The following is a 20267-nucleotide window of genomic DNA, read 5'->3' as shown; positions in this document are numbered from 1 at the left end:
TTTTTTTTTTCATCTGTGGAGGGGGGTGGGGTGAGTGGGGGGGCGGCGGCGGGTTTTTTTCCCCCCCTCTCTTGGGGGGGGGGGGGGGGGGGGGGGGGGGAGATTTCTAAGTTTTGTATGTGGTGCCAAGGAGGTGCTGCAGCTGCTGCTGAATTCACCCAGGAGCATAAGCGCAGGTCGAATGGGGAGGGGGGCTGAAGGAGAGGGTGCAGGGAGAGACAGATGTGTTGGAGGCCCTGGCCCTTCCTCGCTTTCTCCTTCTCCTTCTGAGTTCCTGTTTCCGCCCCCTGCCTTGATCTTTCCTTCCTCCTGGGGGCTTTACAGCGGCATCCTCGCATTGTTTTGGCCAGCCTCCCCTAACCCCAGCCCCAACCCCAACCCTGAATAAAGTGGCACAATGAAGCCTGCAGAAAGTGGCTGGTGCAGGAATTCAGTTTAACTGGGCGCCTTTTCTGCTGCTCGGAAAAGTCGGGGAGCTGCAGAGGGAGGCCTGCTGCCAGAACGCACATTCCTCCGTCGCCTTTTGCCTGCCGCGACCATCTGCTCGGACACACAGAAGGCAACAGATCCCCATTCACTGTGCGCCGCGCTCGGGCTTCCCACCGTCGCTCCGACAGAGCCGGGGGCCGGCAAACTGAGCCTGCTTTCCTTGCCAGCAGGGGGCACCCTTTCGCCCTCGCCGCTTCTCCGGCGCTTCCCCAGTGAGGAGCCCCGTGTTGTTTTCGTTCAGATCTGTTTTCTGGGCAGGACCAGAGGAGCTGCAAATCTCCGACGTCGGATACATTTTGGGCTGGGAGGGAGGGAAGCAAGTTGCCAAATGGCAGAGAGCCGTAGCTCTTTCGCCTTGATCTCTCGCAGGCTCTTTTATCTCTGCCTCTGTGGGGTGGAGTTGCTGCCTATCTCCCCGATGACGTGAAGTGGCTTTTGGAGAGGTCCTCATTTACACACAGGAGCACGCAGCGTCGGTTTTAGCTTTCCGCGCCAAGTCGAATCTTCTTGGCCAGGGTGGGAGGAAGCAACGGTCGGGCCTTCGTCTCTTCAACCCCGTTCCGTGTTCTTGTGTGTGGCTGCTGCCAACGCAGCCTGTGATGTGTGTGAGTTGGCACCGCCTGGGCGGCTCCAGCTGCTCGGAGCCTGCAGCATTTGGAGCCGGTGACAAGCCCCAGTGGAGGAAAAGTCCTTGTTGGTTTTGGAGCCGAGGGGCAAAGCCCACCTCCTGACTTGGAGCAGGACCGGCAGCTCCCCGCGGCTGAGCCACGCCTGGGCGTGATGAGTTATCGTGCTGTTGCAACCGGGAGGGGGGCAGTCAATCCACAGGGACTAAGTGCTCGTTGCCCTCCAGTGTACTGCCAGCCAACTTAGGATGTGACGGCCGCGTGTGTTGCGTAGTCGAGGGGCTGAGAATTTGCTCCTTGCACACTTCTAGGCTACTTACCAAAAGATTTGTTGGCATGACGGTTGGATCCACCCGTGATACGGTGGCTGGAGCTGCTCCGAATGTGTTAAATTTTGTGATGAGCTTTTCCAAGACTTGTGCAGTGTATAGTATATTAATTGGATATACTGTATACAAGTATATTCACTTGTAAAGAAGTTCATCGTATATTAATGCTCTTGTTCAGCTAAGCCTGAAAGAAAACACCCTGGGATAGAGCCTCTGCACCCGGCTTTTTAAAAGGCACTAATTCTAACTGTTCAAAGTGGCCCGGGGGGTGGGGGAGTTGGAGACTGTTGAGAGTTGTAGGACTTAATTTGTCTGAGCCCCTCATTGCAGAGGTTGCATTAGAGCCAAATTAGACTGCCTGGTTTGTAGCTCCATCTCAAAGCCATTATGCAAACTAGCACTGATTTGGTTTGTGTGTCTTTTCTCACCTGTGCAGGCTTCCAATTCCTTTGTAAGCTCTATCCAACATGGTGTTTTACCTATAAAGTTTTACAGAGTTTGGGACCTTGAGGTCTGATGAAATATCTTCTTCCATATGTACCTGCCCCTCTTTCACGGTCCCACGCAGAGGCCAGATACTCTGAGGGTTCTTTTCGGTGGTGGCCCCCAATTTATGAATGCTCCCCAAGAGAAGCTCACTTGGTGTCCATCCTGCTATCCTTTCCCCACCAGGCTACGGAGTCCCTGTTCTCTCAAGCATATTGAGTATGTTCTCCTTTTTCTTTTTTGGTAGCTAGCTCCTGTTATGTTAGTCCTGCCGGTGTGGCTTTTAGCTTGCATCCAGCTACTATCTTTTGCCAAGCTGAATTGGTACTTGTCTCTTAGGGTTTTATGTTGTGCTGCATTTTTATTGATCCATTTTGATTTTGTTGTAAAACATACAATTATGCATATGTTTTAAATGAATTATACAATGCCCAGAGCATCTATTTTATGAGGCGCTTAACCAATACAATAAAGATATGAAATCCTATGCACAGGATGCTTCAAACCACGTGAATCGTGCTTCTCGCCATGACGGCAGAGAACTTCCTGGCTGGATGAGCAAAGCTCAGGCTGGTTGGATCTGCACTGCTCTTATTGGACAGCTGAGAGCCACAAACTGGAGCCACGTGGATGGAGCCGGACTTGCAAGTCCCCTTGCACAAAACTGCTCCTGTTCCCCCACAGGCATCTGGCGTGGTGGCATGGCGAGCTTTTTAGCCGCTGCTTTTGTTAGGCAGCTGCAAGTCAAAACCCTACTGCAGATGCCCAGAGATCCACCAGGGGAACCCGCCCCACACCCTGCCCACCCCAAAGGACAGGCGATCGGTGTCAGGGTTTGATGCTGGCTTTCCTCGTTGCTTCCCTTCCCCGGGAATTAGGGCATTGGCTTCGGATCAATTCCCCCAGAAGTGGATGTCCAGATGTGCTGATCCTTGGCTCACGGAAGCCCTGGCCATCATGGCCAGTGGCCAAGAACACAGGCCACTGGAGTCCCAAACATCTGGGGATTTGCTTCTCCCACCAGTGGGCTACCTCAGTCCTTCTTCCTGCTGTACTTGTAGGTACAGTGCTTGGGCTTACGGGGGTCCCGGAGGAGCTCCCTGGAATGTGGCCATGCCCGGCACCCCTGCTGAGTCCTCCTTCCCCTCCTGGCCTGGGGCTGGCCCGTGCTGAGGCGAAAGGCAGTCAGCTCCACTCATTCCTGTGAGGACCACCTCCCAGCAGTTCCTCCTACACAAACTCCTTTGAAAGGCCCCCGGTGGCCCCTGTGGGTCAGTCCTGCTTGTGTTCTTCATGGCAGCCTTTGACTGCACCCAAACCCACCCCCTGCGTTGGCCTTTTAAGGTGCAAGTGCAGCATCTTTATTGAAAACCCATGAAACTCCAGGTCGCTGTCTGTTCTGCCCTGCCTTCTCCTTCTGGCTCAGGCCTTTCCTGCGCCTCACCTTCCTGTTCCAGGGCTCTAGGATCGGCTCTGCAAGGAGTAGCTCTCCCCCAGTTCCCAGAAGTCCTGGGCATTCCAGCCAAAGTTCAGGAATGCCGGAAGTCCGTGATCATCCTGGAACCTTCACCAGCAGTGGGTTGGAGAACGCTTTTGGAGTCTTTGATGGCTCCCAAAAACTCTGGATCCAGCGGAGTCCCCAGTGCTTCAGGGAAAAGGTGCTCTGGCTGGGGGGGTCTTTGGGGGTCAGCGGCCCCGTAGTGCTGCTGACACCCGATCCTGGACACTTTGCCTGCTCCATTATAAGGCCACTCTCTGATGCAGCCACGGAAGCGGCTTCCTTTCCACTGCATGCGCCTCAGCTGGTGAAAAATGTGGGATCGGTCGGACTGCATGGAACGGCTTCTCAGGCCGGGTGGAGACGGCACCGATTTCTCCACTCCCGCGGATGGGCCAAGTTCCGCCCGACACAAGACCTTTCGCCTGCTCGCTGGGGCAGCTTAGGTTAGGCAAGCACCAGGCATAAGCCTTAAGCCGCTATCTAACAGTCTAACATTGTATTTGCATCTGGAAGGAAGCCTAATAGTGGAGAAGTGCCTGCACATATTTGCATTGGTAAGTGGCTGGGGTGTGGCTGAGGGAAGTGTGGTGCTCTGCATTAATTCAAGCGCCCCTTCACCTTCGCGCACAAGCAGCCCTGCATGAAGGTCTCGGCTGACCCATCTGGGGCCGGCGCACGGCACGCCCCTTGGTTTCCCATCGTTCCCTGGCAGGCAGCGGGTGTGTAAACAGGCTGTTGAGTTGGAGGCCAGACGAAAGGGCTGCCTGTGCCAGCTGCTGGCTCACACAGCCGTGGTGCCGCGTGCTGCTTGTGCATCCCGGGCTGTGTCAGTGAGCACGAGGCCCCCCGCTACTTGTGTCCAAAGCGGAGAGACGTCTTGTGCTCTGTGGCATCTGCGCATGGGCCTCTTCTGTCCACCTCCTGCTTTCGAACCGCTTTCAGCTGCTGGGGACTGGAGTGGGCACCGCCTGTCTCCCGTCCTTGGTCTCTTCAGGCCCCCTTCGCTTTGGGACCACCTGGATCTGCCTCCTCCAAGCCGGTGCCATCCAGATGTGTCCCCTCCCGCTCGGCCCGCCCACCCAACAGCCGCTGCCGCATCCCCCAGGCCGGTCTCACTTGCAGCCCCTTCCCGCTTGTGACTGCTGCCGACACAGGCCTGCCCTCCTGAGCCTCACTGGAGGCAGGACCGGGGGACCGCTGGTGCGTTGCTTCCCTCCGACTCCTGCATCTTGCAGTGGGAGCTCCTTCTGAGGACTGGTGGCATCTGGGCCGTCTCTGTGATGCACGGAGGACAGGACGGCTGTTTTTGAAACTCTTACCGTGAGGCTCGCTTTGAAGAGCGGCATCTTGCTGGGAACCCCGCTCCTTAATGTGGCACGGTCCAGGGACCGATCGCTTCCCAGGTTCCCTGTCGTCTTCCTCCGGTTGCCACCATATGGCTGGTCCCAAGCGCATTTGCCAAGAAGCGGGAACTGGCAAGCCAGAGGGAGCAAAGCCTCAGCCAGGAGGTCACGTATCTCAGCCTCCTCCGCATGCACTGCTCAGCCCCTCTGTTTCTGACTGGACGGGAGTACCAGGGGAGCCGCGGGACCTGGGCCGACCTGGGCCCTCTCCTCACTTCTTTCCCACAGCCCCAGACATTTTTGCCATAGACCTGACTGCCCTGTGGTGCCAAGGGAAAAGGTGAGGGGGACACCCGAATTTAATTGCCCTGCAGGAGGCAGTTTTCGAGGGCAGGAGTGACTCCCCTCTCCAGTTCCCCAAAAGCAGTTCTGTGCATAACAATTAAGCTTTAACTCTGCTTTCCTCCATGCTCTGAAGCTCACTTTAGAATGTTTGCCATAGTTTTGGGGTGATCTGGGCCTGATGCAAATTTATTGAAAACCTTGATTTGAGATTATTTCCATAAGGAATGAATGGGCTGGCTTAGCCAGTTCATCCACACAAATCCTAGCAACTATTTCTACATTCTGTTTGTATTTATGAAGAAATAAATTAGCATGTGCAATTTGATGCAGATTTCTGCCCTATGGGCTCAGGCTTCAGAGGGCTTTTGTGGCTGCCTCCACGAGTTCTCTTCTGTCCTAGGCCTGGCTTTTTTGTTTCCATCGATCGTGTGCTTTTAGATTTGCCAGTTCTTGCACTATCAGTGATGGCTGCACTTCACTAGTTGTACCTTCTTTTCGTGGGTTCTTGAGTTTGGGTACTGATCCACACATCTATCTTTTGGTTTGGGCAACACTGCAAGAGTGTGGATTTTTTTCCTGCTACTGACTAACTTCTCTTTCAAGTTCTGCAATCGCAGCAAAGTGCAGTTTCTCGTTAACTTCCAGTGCAAGACCTGGACATGCCTTGCCCAGGTGTCGTCTTGGCCTAGTTCGACCCTTCTCGAATCCAAGGCAGTGGACCACAATCCCCGGCTGCTGCTCTCCAGACAGGTTGGGGCATTCTGGGAGTTGTAGTTCACCAGGTCTGCAGGGCACCAACTTGGGGAAGGCTTGCCTAGAAAGACCCCATGGCACAGGCTCCAATTTAACAAAGCCCATCGAATAACTTCTGGGGAGGAGACATGTCCCACTGAAAATACAAACTGTGCTAAAGATTAGCAAATATTTTATGGCATATGTTTTGGAAATTAAGAGCGATTTCAACAGATGCTGGTGTGTGTGTGTGTGTGTGTTTAGAGAGGGGAAGCAGAGAAAACAGTGGATTTTGGGATCAGAGTGCAAAATGCGAAAAGGAGTTTGTGACAATTCAAAACAATTTGCATTAAGGTATGCAAAATAAACAGAGGGATAATTAACCACAGCCAACATTGGTGATAAAACACAGTCACCCTAGATTTCTCATTTTAATTATCACCTGTGTTAATTAAGGCCTCCACTGGGACAGTAACCCAATGTCTCAATGTATACTTAAATTGATCAGGTGGAAATAGAGGGATTTTAATTCATCATTTCCTCTATATAGACAGCTGCCCTTCACTTTTCTGACGGCTGAGCAGAGATGAGCACAAATTTACATGTTTCTATATCTTTAAATGTGGCTCAACAGGTCAGGCTTTCCCTAACAGCAACCCAAAGACAAAGGTTGCCAGCTTGACTTCTCTGAGGGAAAAGTCCGGTGTGCCTGGGCCCCTTCTCCCTGCCCCAGTCAAGCACTCCAGTTTTCGCGTTTGCTTTTTAAAACAGATGCCTAATTTTCAAGCAGCGGTTCCCATTATGCAATGGACTATTTTTAAACTATTTGCATAAATTAATAAGAACCTAACGCATCCAAATCTGCACAGATGCTGAAAAATTTCAAACAGAGCTTGAAGGGGGCAGGGAAGAAGACGGACTGATCTGCAGAAACAGCTGTAGCATGCCTTGGAGTTGCATCCTTTGATATGAAGCAGGGACTCTGCCCATGCTCGGGGCACGTCTTCCCTGCTTCACAGCATCCTCCCTTGTCTCTGAACTTAGTTTCTGGCTCTGCCAGGAGCTTCACTTAGACCTTCAGGAGGCCAGACTCAAACAGGCTTCCTCTCACTCAGTGGTTATGGGGGACTACCTGAAACCAGGCTCAGCTCTGCAGAAAAGACGGCTCTGCAAACCAGACTTAGATCTGCAGACAGTGGCGGGATGGGTTTCCTGGTGGAATACCCAGCAGTTCCCACCAGCCTGGCTTCTTTTTCCTTTTCCGGAAATCCATTTGCAGCCATCTTTTTCCACAAGCTCTGCTTCTCAGGGGAGTCAGCGAGGGAGTATGCTTCCTGTTTCCCAGAATGGCAAACAATGGCAGCCAGAATCCCACCCTTCTCCCACGAGTTCGGTTCTAAAAATGCTCTCGCTGGGTGCTTTCCAGGTGTCTCTCCACCGCCCTCCCCCCGGCCTTGCATCTCAGCTGCACACCAGAGAATGCTGGCTGCAATTGGGTGAGATGGTTCTTTGCACAGGCCTGTGCGGACGTTTTTGGAAGTGAAGGCCATTGATGGCTGCTAGCCCTGACCACCACGTGCTGCTTCTAGTATCGGAGACCATGTGCGTATGCACGCCGGTTGCTGGGGAGCAGGGGTGGGAAGGTGCCGGCACCATCCTCCCCCACTTATGCATGTCTTGGGGGCGAGCTGGTTGGCCACTCTGAAGAGAATGGCAGAGGAGGCAGGCCTTGGCTCTGAGCCCGAGGGTCCTTCGGATGCTTTCATGTCCGCGTGGTCTCACACCGTTGTGCTCTTGCTCGTTGCAACTCGCAGGCAGCATGATCCGCAGTCCCTCCCTTCGCGTTGCTCCCCTGAAGTGGCGGGAACGCCTGTCCCCTCCACCGCCTCGTCTCCGGGGTCCAGTGCGCATCCAGAGCAGCCCTTTGCCGACCGTTCCAGGGTCCCCCGTCGGGCATTAGCCCCTTAGACGGCATCCCAGCTGGGCGTCTGGAGCAGATCCAGCTGCCGGGACCGTAGCTGGAAAGCTGGGTGCGTGTGACGCAGCTGCGGTCCCCACATCTGAGGAAAGCTGCGGTGGAGGCGGGCGAGAGGCTCCGAATGATCGAGGGGCAGGCGCCGTTCCTTTCCGAACAAAGGCGGCAGTGTTGGGGCTCATTAGCTAAGGAAAAGGCCACTGGGGAGGCCCATGAGAGGGGCATGTGAAGTTACGTGTGGTGTGGAGAAAGTGGATAGGGAGGCGACCTGCCCCCCTGCTCCTGAAAGCCCCTTTTCTCGGAAGAAGCGGATCCCGTGAGGTCACCCCCTGACACTGGATGGTGGGCGATTCGGGGCAGAGCAGAGGAGGGGCCTCTGCGCGATGCGATGATGGGCTTCCCCGGGACTCCCAGCCACCCAAGTTGCAGGCCTTTGTAACGGGATTTTAGGCAGTCTTGTGGAGGCAACTGATGATTCCTGGGGACGATTCACCCCAGTATCCGAGGCAGTATGCCCATGCCCAGCAGTTGCTGGGGAACATGGGTAGGTGGATACATCTGTGCTCACTTCCTGCTTGCTGGGCACCTGTCTGCGTGCTGGGAACGTTGGTCTGATCCAGCCCGTCTCTTTTTGGCCCTCCTGGGACAATCCTAACCTTTTGCTCTGACTTAAGGAGCAGCATTAAGTCCTGGGTTTGTTTTGTCCTGTTTAAGGGGTGCTTATGCTGAAGCGAGCTGGAATGGGCCTTGCACAGGCCCTCTCAGAGCATGTGCCCTTTTGACCGGCTTTCTTCCCCTCCTGGAATGGCCACATGATTATAGACTTGGAGTGGCCTGGCCCTCTGCAGATATTTTGGTAGGAAAACCAGAGGGCAGCTGCGCAGATCCCAAAAGGAACAGCAGCTGTTCCAGAGCATGACTGCCGGGGTGAAGTGGACGGAAGCCCATGGAAACGTTCCCATAATAAATTTGGTGGTGTCTAGGGATGCAGCAGTAGACCTGTTCGGACAGGACAATCCTCCCATTTCCAGCATTATGCAGTCACCTAAAGGTGCTGTGTGGGTGCTTGTTGTTGTTGTTCTTATTGGGGTGCCAGGCTAACATTTGCGGGAAAAACGGGAAAATGCCACCAGGGTGATGCATTCAGGAGGAAGACTGGGTCAGTCAAGTCCCCGGTGTGAGGAATGCCCTGGAAGGACCACTACCCAGCATTACTGAGAGCTAGCATCTTGCATTTTTTCACACCAACGAAAGCAACCCCTCCTGATTCCATGGGGTACCAACGGGGTGCGTCCGGATTGGGGGGTTGCAGTGGATTTGGTCAGAGGTCTTTGTGCACTGTTTCTTCCTCAGTGGATTTTCTGTGGGAAAACGGGAGGGTTGCAAGCGGCGGGTGAAGTTCCTATAATTGCTGGAAGGAGAAAGGGTGACTGCATGTCAGCAGCCCCAAGAGGAACTTTTCTAGAGCCCTGCTCTTGTGGTTTGTGATGCAGCTGTGGTTATATTGTGGTCTTCGAAAGACACGCAAATGCGGAGCGCATGATGAAGGTGGGCAAGAGCGGCTGGTGGCTTGGAGCTGGCGCATCGTTTCCCATGATTTTTGCTACATGGGTGAAATTACCGCTTTTTGTTTTTTAAGTTTCTTGGGGAGGCTTGGGTAAGGTTGCGACATCAGATGGGTACGATGTTTATTGACCAGTACTGCTCTCTGTGTCTCTGGAAATTTCTGAAGTAGAACTTGGCAATGGCCTGGAAGGGAATTGTAACTGCTGTGGGTTTTTTCATTGCCAGAAAGCGGGGTGCTTGCCCCACTGTGACACCTGCGCGTTTGTGGGTTCTGCGCATTCCTGCAGCCGGTTGTTTCCCTTGCTCATTTGAAAGAAAAGCTCCAGTTTGACCCGGGCGTGTGTATTGGAGGCAGTCGGCAACAGCCGTCCCTGTGGAACCTGCACACTTGGCTAAACATTTAGGTGGGTCTGACCTGGACTGGAACCTGCTGGGGTCCCTGACTCGCAGTGAGGGCTTGACTGCCCCGGACCCTGTGTGGGTTTTATTTTCGACAGCATTCCTGGCGAGTGGACTTTAAATCTGGCAGCGCTGTGGCCCACCTTGGAGTGGGGGACAGAGCTCAGGGATCCTGGTGCGAAGGTCCTCCCGAGCTGGAATGAGCATGCACAGAGTGCCTTTCTCCACTCACTGATTACTAGCAGCCAGTTTCTGTATTTCTGAGACGATCCATCATCACGTGCCTTTGTCCTGCGTTTTCTTCTTTCACAGGGTGTGCCGGGAGCGAGCTTGGCCGAAGACTGGGGAAGACGTGATGCAGTGTTCTTGCTGGGGAGGTGGAGTCGGGGGGGGGGGGGGGCAGAGGCAGGTGTGGCGGTGGCTGGAAAGGGGGAATAACTGCTACTTTTTGGGAAAGGCGATTGCATTGCACCCATTCCATCCCCCGCCCCATTTCCTGCGTGGAGCTGAGTCAGCGCTGGACTCCTTCTGCAGGCAGGAAGTTGTTAATGGGCAGGAAACCCACAAGAAAGGGGACTGATGCATTGGGGGAGGGTTTTGGGATCCGCCGGCCCGCTGCCTTCGAGAACTGCATGGTGAGCTCTGCCGGCGTTGGCCGCTGCAAACGACTCCGGCACTTTGCTGGGGCCCAAGTGTACGCCGCCGTTTTTGGAAAACTTTTATAGGCTGGTGTGGGATATTTTGCCCGCCTCCTCCCACAGCAGGCAGTGAGCAAACACCGGATGAAAGATGCACGGAGATTGGCTTCTCCTTGGAGCAGAGGATTGCCCCTTCCCGTATTCCTCTGCAAAGTGTTGAGAGATGCCAACCGACCAGAATAAAACTGGTCCAACCCGTCCCGATTCTCCTTTCTGGGCAGCCGCCAAAAACGTAAAGGACTCGTTCTCCTGGGTTTAGTTGTGCACCTTCAGCTAATAGGCCAGCTTCATTTGGGGCACTTTCCCAAAGCCACCGATTCCCGCCCCACCTGCCTCCGCCTGAGGTCTGCCCGGGCACTATCCAGGCACAAGTGCTGGTGCTTCAGGAGCTGCCAACCTGAACAGCACGGTGTGGACTCTGCGGTGTTTTGACAGAGAATCCGAGAGAGCAGATTCCAAGGGTGTGGGCTGGATTCACGGAGTTTTGCCACGTTCTCTCTCAGCTCCGCACCTGCAATTTTGGCCCTAGCCTGCCCTGCAGGGCCGTTGTACAGTTACTGTGTGCCCGTGTGTGCTCCGCATCACTTCAGTGTGGAGTGAGGGCTAAATGACTGCCTTTCATAACCAGGAAGGTCACTGTTTAGTGGCCTTGAGCAAGCCGCTCTTCGCCTCGGTGTGTCATCTGCAAGGTACAAACAGGATACTGCGCGGACGGTTGCGCCAGGGACATTGTGGGCGTTCCTGGGATAATGGCTGTGAAGCCTTCCTGGACGCATGGAATAAGTTGTGAGGTGCTGAGCATTGTTGTGAGGTTCTGGGTGTTCCCATTTTACAGATGGAGGGTATGAGGTGCAGTGGCTTCAGGGCTTGTCCTTTCACCCATCCAGGGAATAACTGCTAGAGCTTTTAGGGAGCAATCCTGTGCATTTGAAGGCAGAGGAAAGGCCCACACATTTCTAGGCTGCCAAAGCTTACGTAGGAGTGCACCTTTTAGTGTGCCAAAGCTCTTCACCGTCAAAGCAACAACTCTGCGGGGTGAGACACTCTGATTCGCAAGCTGCGACACAAGGAAAAGCGAGTTGCCTGTGACCAAGCAGGGATTTGAACCCAGGACTTCTAGTTCAAACACCCCAGTGCTCCAAATGTGGGTACATTTATTTCAATGATGGATTGACCCCAGAAGTTAGAGCGACAGGATGTCCGAATGGGCGAAGCGCAGAACCGTAGAGAAGTGGGGCTGGAAGAGGCCAGAGGGCCAACCCCTGCTCAGCGCAGGATTCCCTGTTAAAGCGCCCCTCTCATTTGGCTGTCCAAGCGCCCACTGCCTCCCTCGGCCTTGGGTTCTCCAACGGTTAGGAAATGCTTCCTGATCTGTGGCCGGGATCTGGCCTCCCCCGTAACTTCAGCCCAGTATTCCGTGTCCTGCACTCTGGGATGATTGAGACGGGACCCTGGCCCCCCTCTTTGTGGCAGCCCTTCAAGGACTTGCAGGGGGCCTTCTGTCTCCCCTCAGTCAAGGCTAACATGCCCAGATCTTGCAGTCTCTGCTCTCTGGGCTTTCTCCCGGATCGTCCTTGCTGCCCTCCCCTGAGCTCTTCCCAGCTTGCCTGCACCTTTCTTCAACTGTGGTGCCCAGAACCGGGCACAGGACTCCGGATGAGGCGCTGAGTAAAGGGGAACTAGCACTTCACAGGATTGGGAAGTGATGCTCCTATTCATTTATCCCAAAATAGCATTTGCCCTTTGTGTGGTCACATCACATGGTTGACTCATCTAAAGTTGCCTTTGGGATGTCTCCACAGGCAAAATCTCACTGGTAAGCCTTGGCTTCTGGGAAGTAAAATGGGCATAATAGTGCAGCCCTGACTGTGTGGAGCTTTGCAGAGACGAAGGGGGCTGGGCACCTGGGCAGCTGCAGGTGAGAATCCCCCTGCATTAAAAGTGTGGCATTTTAACTGCCTTCGTATTTCCTGTTGTAGATACAGGCCTTGAGTTGCGAGAGCTGCCCCTTGGTGCATCTTAGACCCTTGCAGAGCCTTGGTACAAAGGAAGGGTGGGCGGGAGGCGAGGAATTGGTGCCTCCGTCGAAGAGATGGCAGGCAAACCAGCCTGAAGCACGCCAGGGCCAGGGGCCGCGCGACCCCCTGGCCACGGGCTTCTTGGGAGGAAGCCATTCGGGGAGCGTAATGTGGAAGCCTGCCCTTGAGAGGGGAGGCAACAGCCTGCAGATCTTGTTACGGAGCCCAGGCGGGTTAGCGCTCGTGTTCTCTTCTGGCACATGGCGAGTGTGCGCACATGCGCACACATGCAGAGGTAGCAACATGCAAGCGTATAAATCACAGGGTTTATTCCAGCTGTTCTAGTTTTTCATGCCTCCGACAGCAGCTGGCCAGACTGCTCTAGAAAACTTGACAAGCAAGGTCTGTAGAGCTGAAGGTCCCCACCCCCCGTACAGAGGGCTACTGTATTTGCAGGGAAGGCTTTATTTAGCCCTTATGCCTAGCAGCCTCCTCCAACCGGACAGCCTGGCAGCTGGAGAAGGCCTACGGTTCCTGGCTCCCTGTTGCAGGAAGGGCATGCCGGGGATCAAGCCCCAGACCTGATGCTTCCTGGTGGCTAGATGAGGGTTGAAACCAAGGAGTAGCAACCTCGGCTCAGACCGGGCGCATCTCTGAGCACTTACTGCGGCTGACCCTGCTTCTGTGCTGGTGGTGAAAAGTGGGCTGCCGAGCAGTCTGCAGAGAACAGACGTGTGCTGCCCTGTCCAAAAGCTTCGTGGATGTGTAAGGTCATGGGCTGAGCTGCCATGCCTTCCTTCCTGGTTCCTTTTTCGTCCAGGCATGTTAGTCTTTCTTCATAATAGGAGAGAATGAAAGAGAGGAGGATCCAAATTCATCTTTCCCTCCCTGTTTCTCTGCTTCTTTTGGCTGCTGAGCTTTTGGTTTAGTCTGGCTTTGGTTTAGTCACAATTAAGACCTGCCCACGCAGTGCATTTTAGTGTTTTCAAACTGTCATGGTTTACTGGCTTGAGAAATGTACTTCTGCGAAGGGACTGGTGCAGAGAATTCTCTCGCGCTTGCAGATGTTTCTTTTCCGGAAGGATCTCAGTGGATGCAGCTGGGCAATGGGGAGTGGCTGATTTCAGCAGCGATTTGTCCCATGATAAGGAGGCCAAGGCTTCCACGTTCTCCAGGGAGTATTCTAAAACTTGCCACGCTAGCACGTCTCTCCGTCGTGCAAGAAGTTCGCTGACCGAGGGCTGTAAAGTAGCCCTGCCTTGATCGCAGGTTTGAATTGTGACTCAACAGTGAAAGTGGAAGAGTCCCCAGTCTGTGCTCGGGAGGTACCAAGTGTTGAAAGAAAGCCTGTGTGGCAGAAGCTCCGAAGGACTTTGGACATTGCGCTGTCTGCATCACGGGGAAGAGCAGTGTGTGGTGTTTCCGATTGTTGCATTTCTCAAGGTGCAGTGCCGACAGGCTGCATTTGGGCAGGAAAGGGCCCCATAGCTAGTGTGCACCTGAAGCTAGCACATTTTTCCCCGTGCGAGTTTCTCACCAGAGACGTGAGTCGCCGTAGTGCAAGAACCAACGGCAGGGGAGGTCACCCCACTCAGGAGGGACTGGCCCAACCCCTGTATCTTTTCCGGGAAGATACGGAGTCAGAGAAGAAAGCGAAACCTTTCTTCTCCAGATGCCAGCTTTACGAAGAGACACAGGGAGATTTTCCCTGTTGCTCTCGCTCAGTCTTTGGCATTCATTCCCGAACTGCACTGGCCTCGCAGTTTCTCCGGCGAGGGGTTTGCAGGGGTCTCGCCAGCACCTCTGAGGTCAGAAGGAGCCGTGGCTCGGGCTGCGTGTCTGCTGCATCAGAACAATGCTACTACTGTTACTATTGTGCCTTACATTTTTAGGCTACTCCACAGCCAAAGTCCGTAAAAACAAATGATAAAAATGCAATCAAAATGTCAGAATAATAAAAAACCATTAAAACATTTAAAACAACTACAAACTAGGGATAACAGCAAACAACACAAAGCATAATCAAAAGAGCGAGTCCGCAAGGCCAGGGAATTCCGCTCAGGCTGCTGGATGGCTGAGTAAATCCTCAAAGCCTTGGGAAAGAGCACCCAAAAGAGGACAGGCTTGGTGCCAGCCAGGCCCCAGTGGGGAGGTGATTCCATAGGCTGGGGCCACCACCAAGAAGACCCTCTTCCTAGTGGCCACGCTTCACACTTGTCTGAGCAGATGTTGGTTGGGTGAGGTGCTCTGACAGGTATTGTGGTCCTAAACCAACCTTGGGAGCCCCAACTCCAAGAAGCTATGCTCTCAGAGCTGGAACTCCAGAAAATCCTGTGGCCTCCTAGGCAATTTCAGGGGCCCATGGGGTGATTCTCTTAAGGGACTGGTTTAATTCTTGGGAGCATTTTTTCCTCCCTTCCTTTCAGAACTGCAACAAGAGTTGTTAATGGAGTACACTCCTGGAAAGGAAGAGCTCCTGCAAGAGCTTTGGATGTGTTGAGCAACCTTTGGGCACCTTTGGGCAGCTTTCTTAGTTCTTTTGGGGACTGGCTCTTCTTTTGCTTCTTGTAGAGGTGGTGGCCAGCCAGTAGCTTACCAGTGTGCCCAATAAGACCCTTCTGCCCTGGACCCCTTTCTTGTGAGGACCAGGATTCAGGGGAGAGAGAGCTATAGGTGTGTGGTCCACCTGGCCGCATCGTCCTTTCTCTGCAGCTTAGAGGCACACGGTACCAGGAAGCAGCAGAGCCTGTTGGTTTTTGCATTCTTCCCAAAATCTGGGTTAGCAGAGGAGACGGTGGGTCAAGAGGCGTTGATCCTTTTCCAGACTCAGAGCCAAATTCAGTCTGGCGTGGGGGGAGGTACAGTCCATCGGGGGCGGGGGGGGGGCAGGGCTGAAGCCAGAATGGCAGGTCCAAAATATGCTAGCCTGTTTTACTTTAAAGCTCTCGCTGCCAGTAACTCAGCCTTAGGAAAGGTATTTTAGCCTTTGAGAAGGGGGGAACAGCCAGGCACCAGTCCACCATTTCCCCTAAGAGCTGGGGACAAAGGGCAAGGGAAGGGGACACAGCCCTGTGGCACCCTGGCAGGCTACGCATGGCCCCCAGGGGTGGGCATTTTCCGCTTGAGTTCAACACCCCCAGTGAGGCGAAGCCTTTCTTCTCCTGTTTCCAACTCTGTGAAAAATGGCTGTGTCTTGTGGACCAAAACAGGGCTTTGCACCCACATGATGATGCAAAGATGCCTTCCCAGGTCAAAGAAAAGGCCTCTTGACAACCCCAGGCCAGTGGTGGCGAGCCAGCAGCGGGCGTGCAGAGCCCTCTGTGTCGGCACGCGAGCCAAGTCGCCCCAGCATCGCCCCAGCAGCCGAGCATCGGATGAGAGCACGCATAGGGGCCATGCGCATGCACGGAAAGGAGTAGAGGTGCCAGGCGATGATGGCACGAGCCGCAATACATTAGCCGCAACTCATCTGAGCTTTCGCATGGCCGGTCAGTGCACTGCCAAGGACACACACACACACACACACACACACACACTTGCTTGGACTGGCTGTTTTCAGGTTTTATTGCAGTGTTGGCACTTTGCGATAAAAAAGTGGGTTTTGGGTTGCAGTTTGGGCACTCGGTCTCTAAAAGGTTCACCCGCCGCTCCGTCCTAAAACCAGCTTCCAGCGGGCAAACCTCCGAATGCATTAAGGGCTGGTAGGAAAACGAGAGCAGAGCTGTGACCCTAATGGGCACTTAAGGGGTCTGCTTTTCTAATGAACCGAGTATATTTAAAGGACTCCTTTCCAGGTCAGCATCCCATGATATCCAGGAAGCCGTTCTCCTGAAATAGACAGGCAGGAAGCGGGATTTTGAAACTGGACGCATCCGTTCTCGTTTGAGAGGTGCTCTGCGTGCAGCGAGCAGGGGCCTCCCTGTGCTTCCCACCCCTGCTGTGCACAGGTTGAATCACCCATGATGGAGTCATTGCTCCTTTCCTTGCAGCGGTTCCTGATACCTGAATGGAAATCCCCCCCGTGCCTCTTTTGTTCCTTTCAGGCCGCTTGCCCTCCCGCTTCCTTCCCGGCGCGTCACCCGGCTCGCTTCATTCATAATTGATGCTTCGTAACCTAACCGTAGCCCAAGTAACCACCTTCCTTTCATTGTTTGCAGGCCTGCGAGGGAGGGAAGAAGTGTCGGCGTTGCAGCCGGACCTCCTCTGCGGAAGCCACCGCTCGGCCTGGGGCCTCCCGGGTTGCGGCGGGAGCGGCACGTCCCGGTCAGGATGGTCGCTGGGCCAGCCCTCGGCATCTGTCTCCTGGCCTTGGCGGTTCTGAACGTGGACGCCTCCTCATTCAGCAGCTGGTGGAACCTGGTGCCCAGGAAAACCGTGCCCTACAGCGGTGAGTGGGCGACTGTCTTTCGCCCGACAGAGAGAGGCCATGGGCTGACGGGCTTTGCAGCTGAGAGCAGGCAAAAGGCAAAGCAAAGCAAAGCAAAGAGGCAGCGGGGAAGGAGTTGCAGTTCATTCACAAGAGCAGTGCAAGGCTCCTGCTTTTAGTGCCCGCTCTCGTCTTGCCTGCAGCCCCGCGCGCTTTTCTCTCCTCCTTTTCTTCCATTCTTTGTAGAGAATCAGGCCGAGCGTCGGGGTGATCAGGAAGCGGATGTTTGCTCCCAGCAGTGAAGAACAAAGCACAGTCTTCTAGCCGCTTCACCATTCTGGCGCTCTCCAGACGGGTTGGACTGCAACTCCCATCCCAATCAGCTGGTCCAGTTTGGGATGATGGGAGTTGTAGTCCAGCACCTCTGGGGGCTGTTGGGTTGGGAGAGGCTGAAATGAACTGCTTCTGTGAGCAGTCCCAGTGAGTGGAACATGGCAGCGGTGGAAACACAGCATGCTGGGCGGCAGACAGCTGCAGGCCAGGGGTACAGAATCCCAGCTGCAGGGACCCTTTCTGGTTTGCCACACTCCCCAGTCTGGCAGTGAGGTGTAGTGGTTAGAGCAGTGATCTGGATTCAAGTCTCTGCTCAGGCATGGCACTCACTTGGGCCAGTCACTGCCTCCCAGCCCACTCACAGGGTCATGGTGAGGATAAAATGGAGAGGAGAAAGTTCATGTATTCCTCTGTCAGATACTTGGAGGAAATTCAGCATTTAAAGAAATAAAAGCAACCCCCCAACCCTATTCCAGCCCCCCAGGGCCCCCAACCAAGCCCCGAGAGCCTTCCCAGACCCCCTTCCTGCCATCACAGACAGTTTGTGCTTTCCCTCCCCATTCAGTGCTCTTTCAAATTTTGGTGGTCTTGTATCAATTAATGAACATATGAAGGCTTTATTATTTAAAGATCATTTCAAACAACAGTGATATTTTACAACTAAGTTTCTAGTACATGTGGCAGTGGGATGTGATTGGAATAAAAGTTAAAGCTGCATTGCAAAGAGAGTGCAGGGCTTTCCTCTTGGACAGTTTTGCTTTCTAAATCTCGTCATTTCTCAGAGCAGACCTGGACTTTCCACAGAAACACTGGACAGTCTGGTAGGAAAGGGCCAGGGAGTTCCTTGAATACCCTCCTCAATGCAGGACTCCGCGTCTGCGGAGCTCAATTAAGTCTCTCCATCTTTGAACCCCTTTGCAATCCGGTGCTTCACTCAGCTCCTTTTCCTAAGCACTGTGTTGGGTGTGCGGCTTTGATGAAAAGCTTGCACTAGTTGGATTGATGATTTTGCAGTCAGCCTCCCTTCTTGGGCAGATAACTTGTTTTTTTCTCTGCTGCCCTCGGAGCTTGTGCCCCATTGCAGCAGTAAGCCAAGTTGCAGGGGAGCTGAGGCCGGTGCCAGGCCCCCGGCCCCCGTGGTGCCGCCCTGGCGTGTTGCCTGCCGGCAGCGTGCCATTCCCCCGCGTTCTGCCTTCCGTAACCGCCTTGGCTGCTCTGGAGCACGGCAGGACATGGGCTGCGCCAGGGCTGCATCGGGGCGAAGGGAACGGGCATGAACAGGGTGGGATTTGGAGGGGGCCGGGGGGGGGCAGGGCCGTCACGCAGCAGCAGCGGATGAGGCACAGGCGAGGCTCGCTACTGCAGCCTGCCGGCCGGCCGGCAGCCCCTCTGCTTCTGCGAGCTGATTTTCCAAGGCAGGTGGGGACAAGGAGCTATTATTAACAGGCAAAAGTTCTCCGGGCTGTGAGCCTTAATCTCCTTGGCCTTTGCCCTCGGAGGTATGTCCTTCCTCAGGCCGGGCTCAAGGCAGGCCTCTCTTCTCCCAGCAGAAGGCTGCTCCGAGCATCAGGCCTGAGACTGGCTTCACATCCTTGCATGGCTCTGAGTCGTGTCCACAGAAGCTTGTCCCAAAATATATTCAGTCGGTCATTCATTCATTCATTCTATTTATATCCCACCTTTTTCCTTTCAAGGAACTCAGGGTGGCTGCATAATTCTCCTCCTCCTCCTCCTCCTCACAACAACCCTGTGAGGTAGGCTGGACTGAGAATCCCTAACTCTCCCAGAGTCACCCACTTGGCTCCACGGCTGAGCAGGGACATGAACTCAGATCGCCTGAGTCCCCTTCCCATGCTCTAACCAGTGCACAGTACTGCCTCTCACACTGGTTAAAGCGCTACGGAACACCTTCTCTTGCTGCTGGTGAGAATCCGGGCTGCGTCAGGGCTTCCACAAGCCTCACGTGGGACCCGTCCTTTGCGAAGGGACAGCAGGGCAGGCCAGCTGGCTGGCTGGAGCCGGCGATTTCGCGGGCCTTTCAGGAGGGGGCCGCCCAGCCCCACCCTGGCAGCAGGTGGGTGTTGGTGGCGGGAGCGGGTCCAGAGGCGTTCCCACCAAGCCTGAACTCTACCAGCCCAACCAGAATTTCACCCTCTTGGCCACCTGCCAAAGCCGGGGCACCGCCATGCCCTGCCCTGGCCCGCGAGTTTGCGCCGTCACGACGCGCTGGCAGCCGGGGGGCACGCCTGTGCCCTGTGTGGGGCGTGGGCCGGCATGTGCGGCCGACGTGCCGAGCAGTTCGCACGGCCTGGCCGGCTTGTCGCAGGGGATCGACGTGGCCGTGAGCTGCAGGGCGTGCCGGGGGGCGGGGGGGATGAGCTGCCCTGATACATATGCGGCCCCTGCGGACTCTGGTTCTGGGCTCTGGTCCCGGTCCAGCTGTCGGGGGACATACAGAGTGAAGCAACGCCCACTTTCTGAAAGGCGTCCATGCGCCAGTGTGTGTGATCGCTTAGCTGCTGTTGTCCCCTAAAGGAGAAGGGGGGCTGATTGCAAGGCAGAGCATACCTGGGCAGTGAGAAGTCCAGGATGCTGGCGCGATGTTTTCTAAAGGCAAGGAAACATCCCTTTTGCAAGCGTCCTTTTTGCTGTGTGTTATTCAGTGGCGTGTTATTTTGGGGCCTTAAAAAAAGCCCAAGGTGTGGGGTGGGGCAGAGGAAAGGTGCTCTGCACATGCTTGAAGGCACTCTTTGTGAACAGAACTTGGCAGCCACTGTACCCATGGGTTGCATTCTAAAGCCAGGGGGGTACCTTGGCACCAGGAACTGGACAATGACGGAGCAACCAGGAGGGAGGATACTGGGAGAAGCTGCCAGTACAGCTTTGAGTCATCCTTGAACATAGAACTTAAAAAACTACTCTAGCAGATCACAGATTTGGCCCCGTTAAATCACTTTTTAATGAATTGTACTCTTCCCAGAGAGGTTTTAAAGAACAATATATAAGTAAACCAGTGCTGCTCAGAACAGACTCCCCCCGACCCACATGCCCTCCAGATAGA

The 20267-nt window shown here is 54.6% G+C and overlaps 1 protein-coding gene across 2 annotated transcripts in view; it reads left to right on the top strand.

Moving 5' to 3' along the window:
• Positions 1-20267, top strand: part of SEMA4C (semaphorin 4C) — a 56365-nt gene that overhangs the window by 3453 nt on the left and 32645 nt on the right. For both annotated transcript variants that reach the window (XM_044437491.1, XM_044437490.1), the window contains exon 2: positions 16665-16894. In XM_044437491.1, coding sequence (XP_044293426.1) covers positions 16777-16894 — 118 coding nt within the window. In that variant the 5' untranslated portion in view covers positions 16665-16776. The remainder of the gene's footprint in view (positions 1-16664; positions 16895-20267) is intronic.

This window comes from Varanus komodoensis, unplaced genomic scaffold (assembly GCF_004798865.1).
Source record: "Varanus komodoensis strain SLA01 unplaced genomic scaffold, ASM479886v1 scaffold30, whole genome shotgun sequence".
In the NCBI taxonomy this organism is placed as follows: domain Eukaryota; kingdom Metazoa; phylum Chordata; class Lepidosauria; order Squamata; family Varanidae; genus Varanus; species Varanus komodoensis.
The sequence above is the reverse complement of the archived record's forward strand: the minus strand, read 5'-3'. Positions and strand labels throughout refer to the sequence as shown.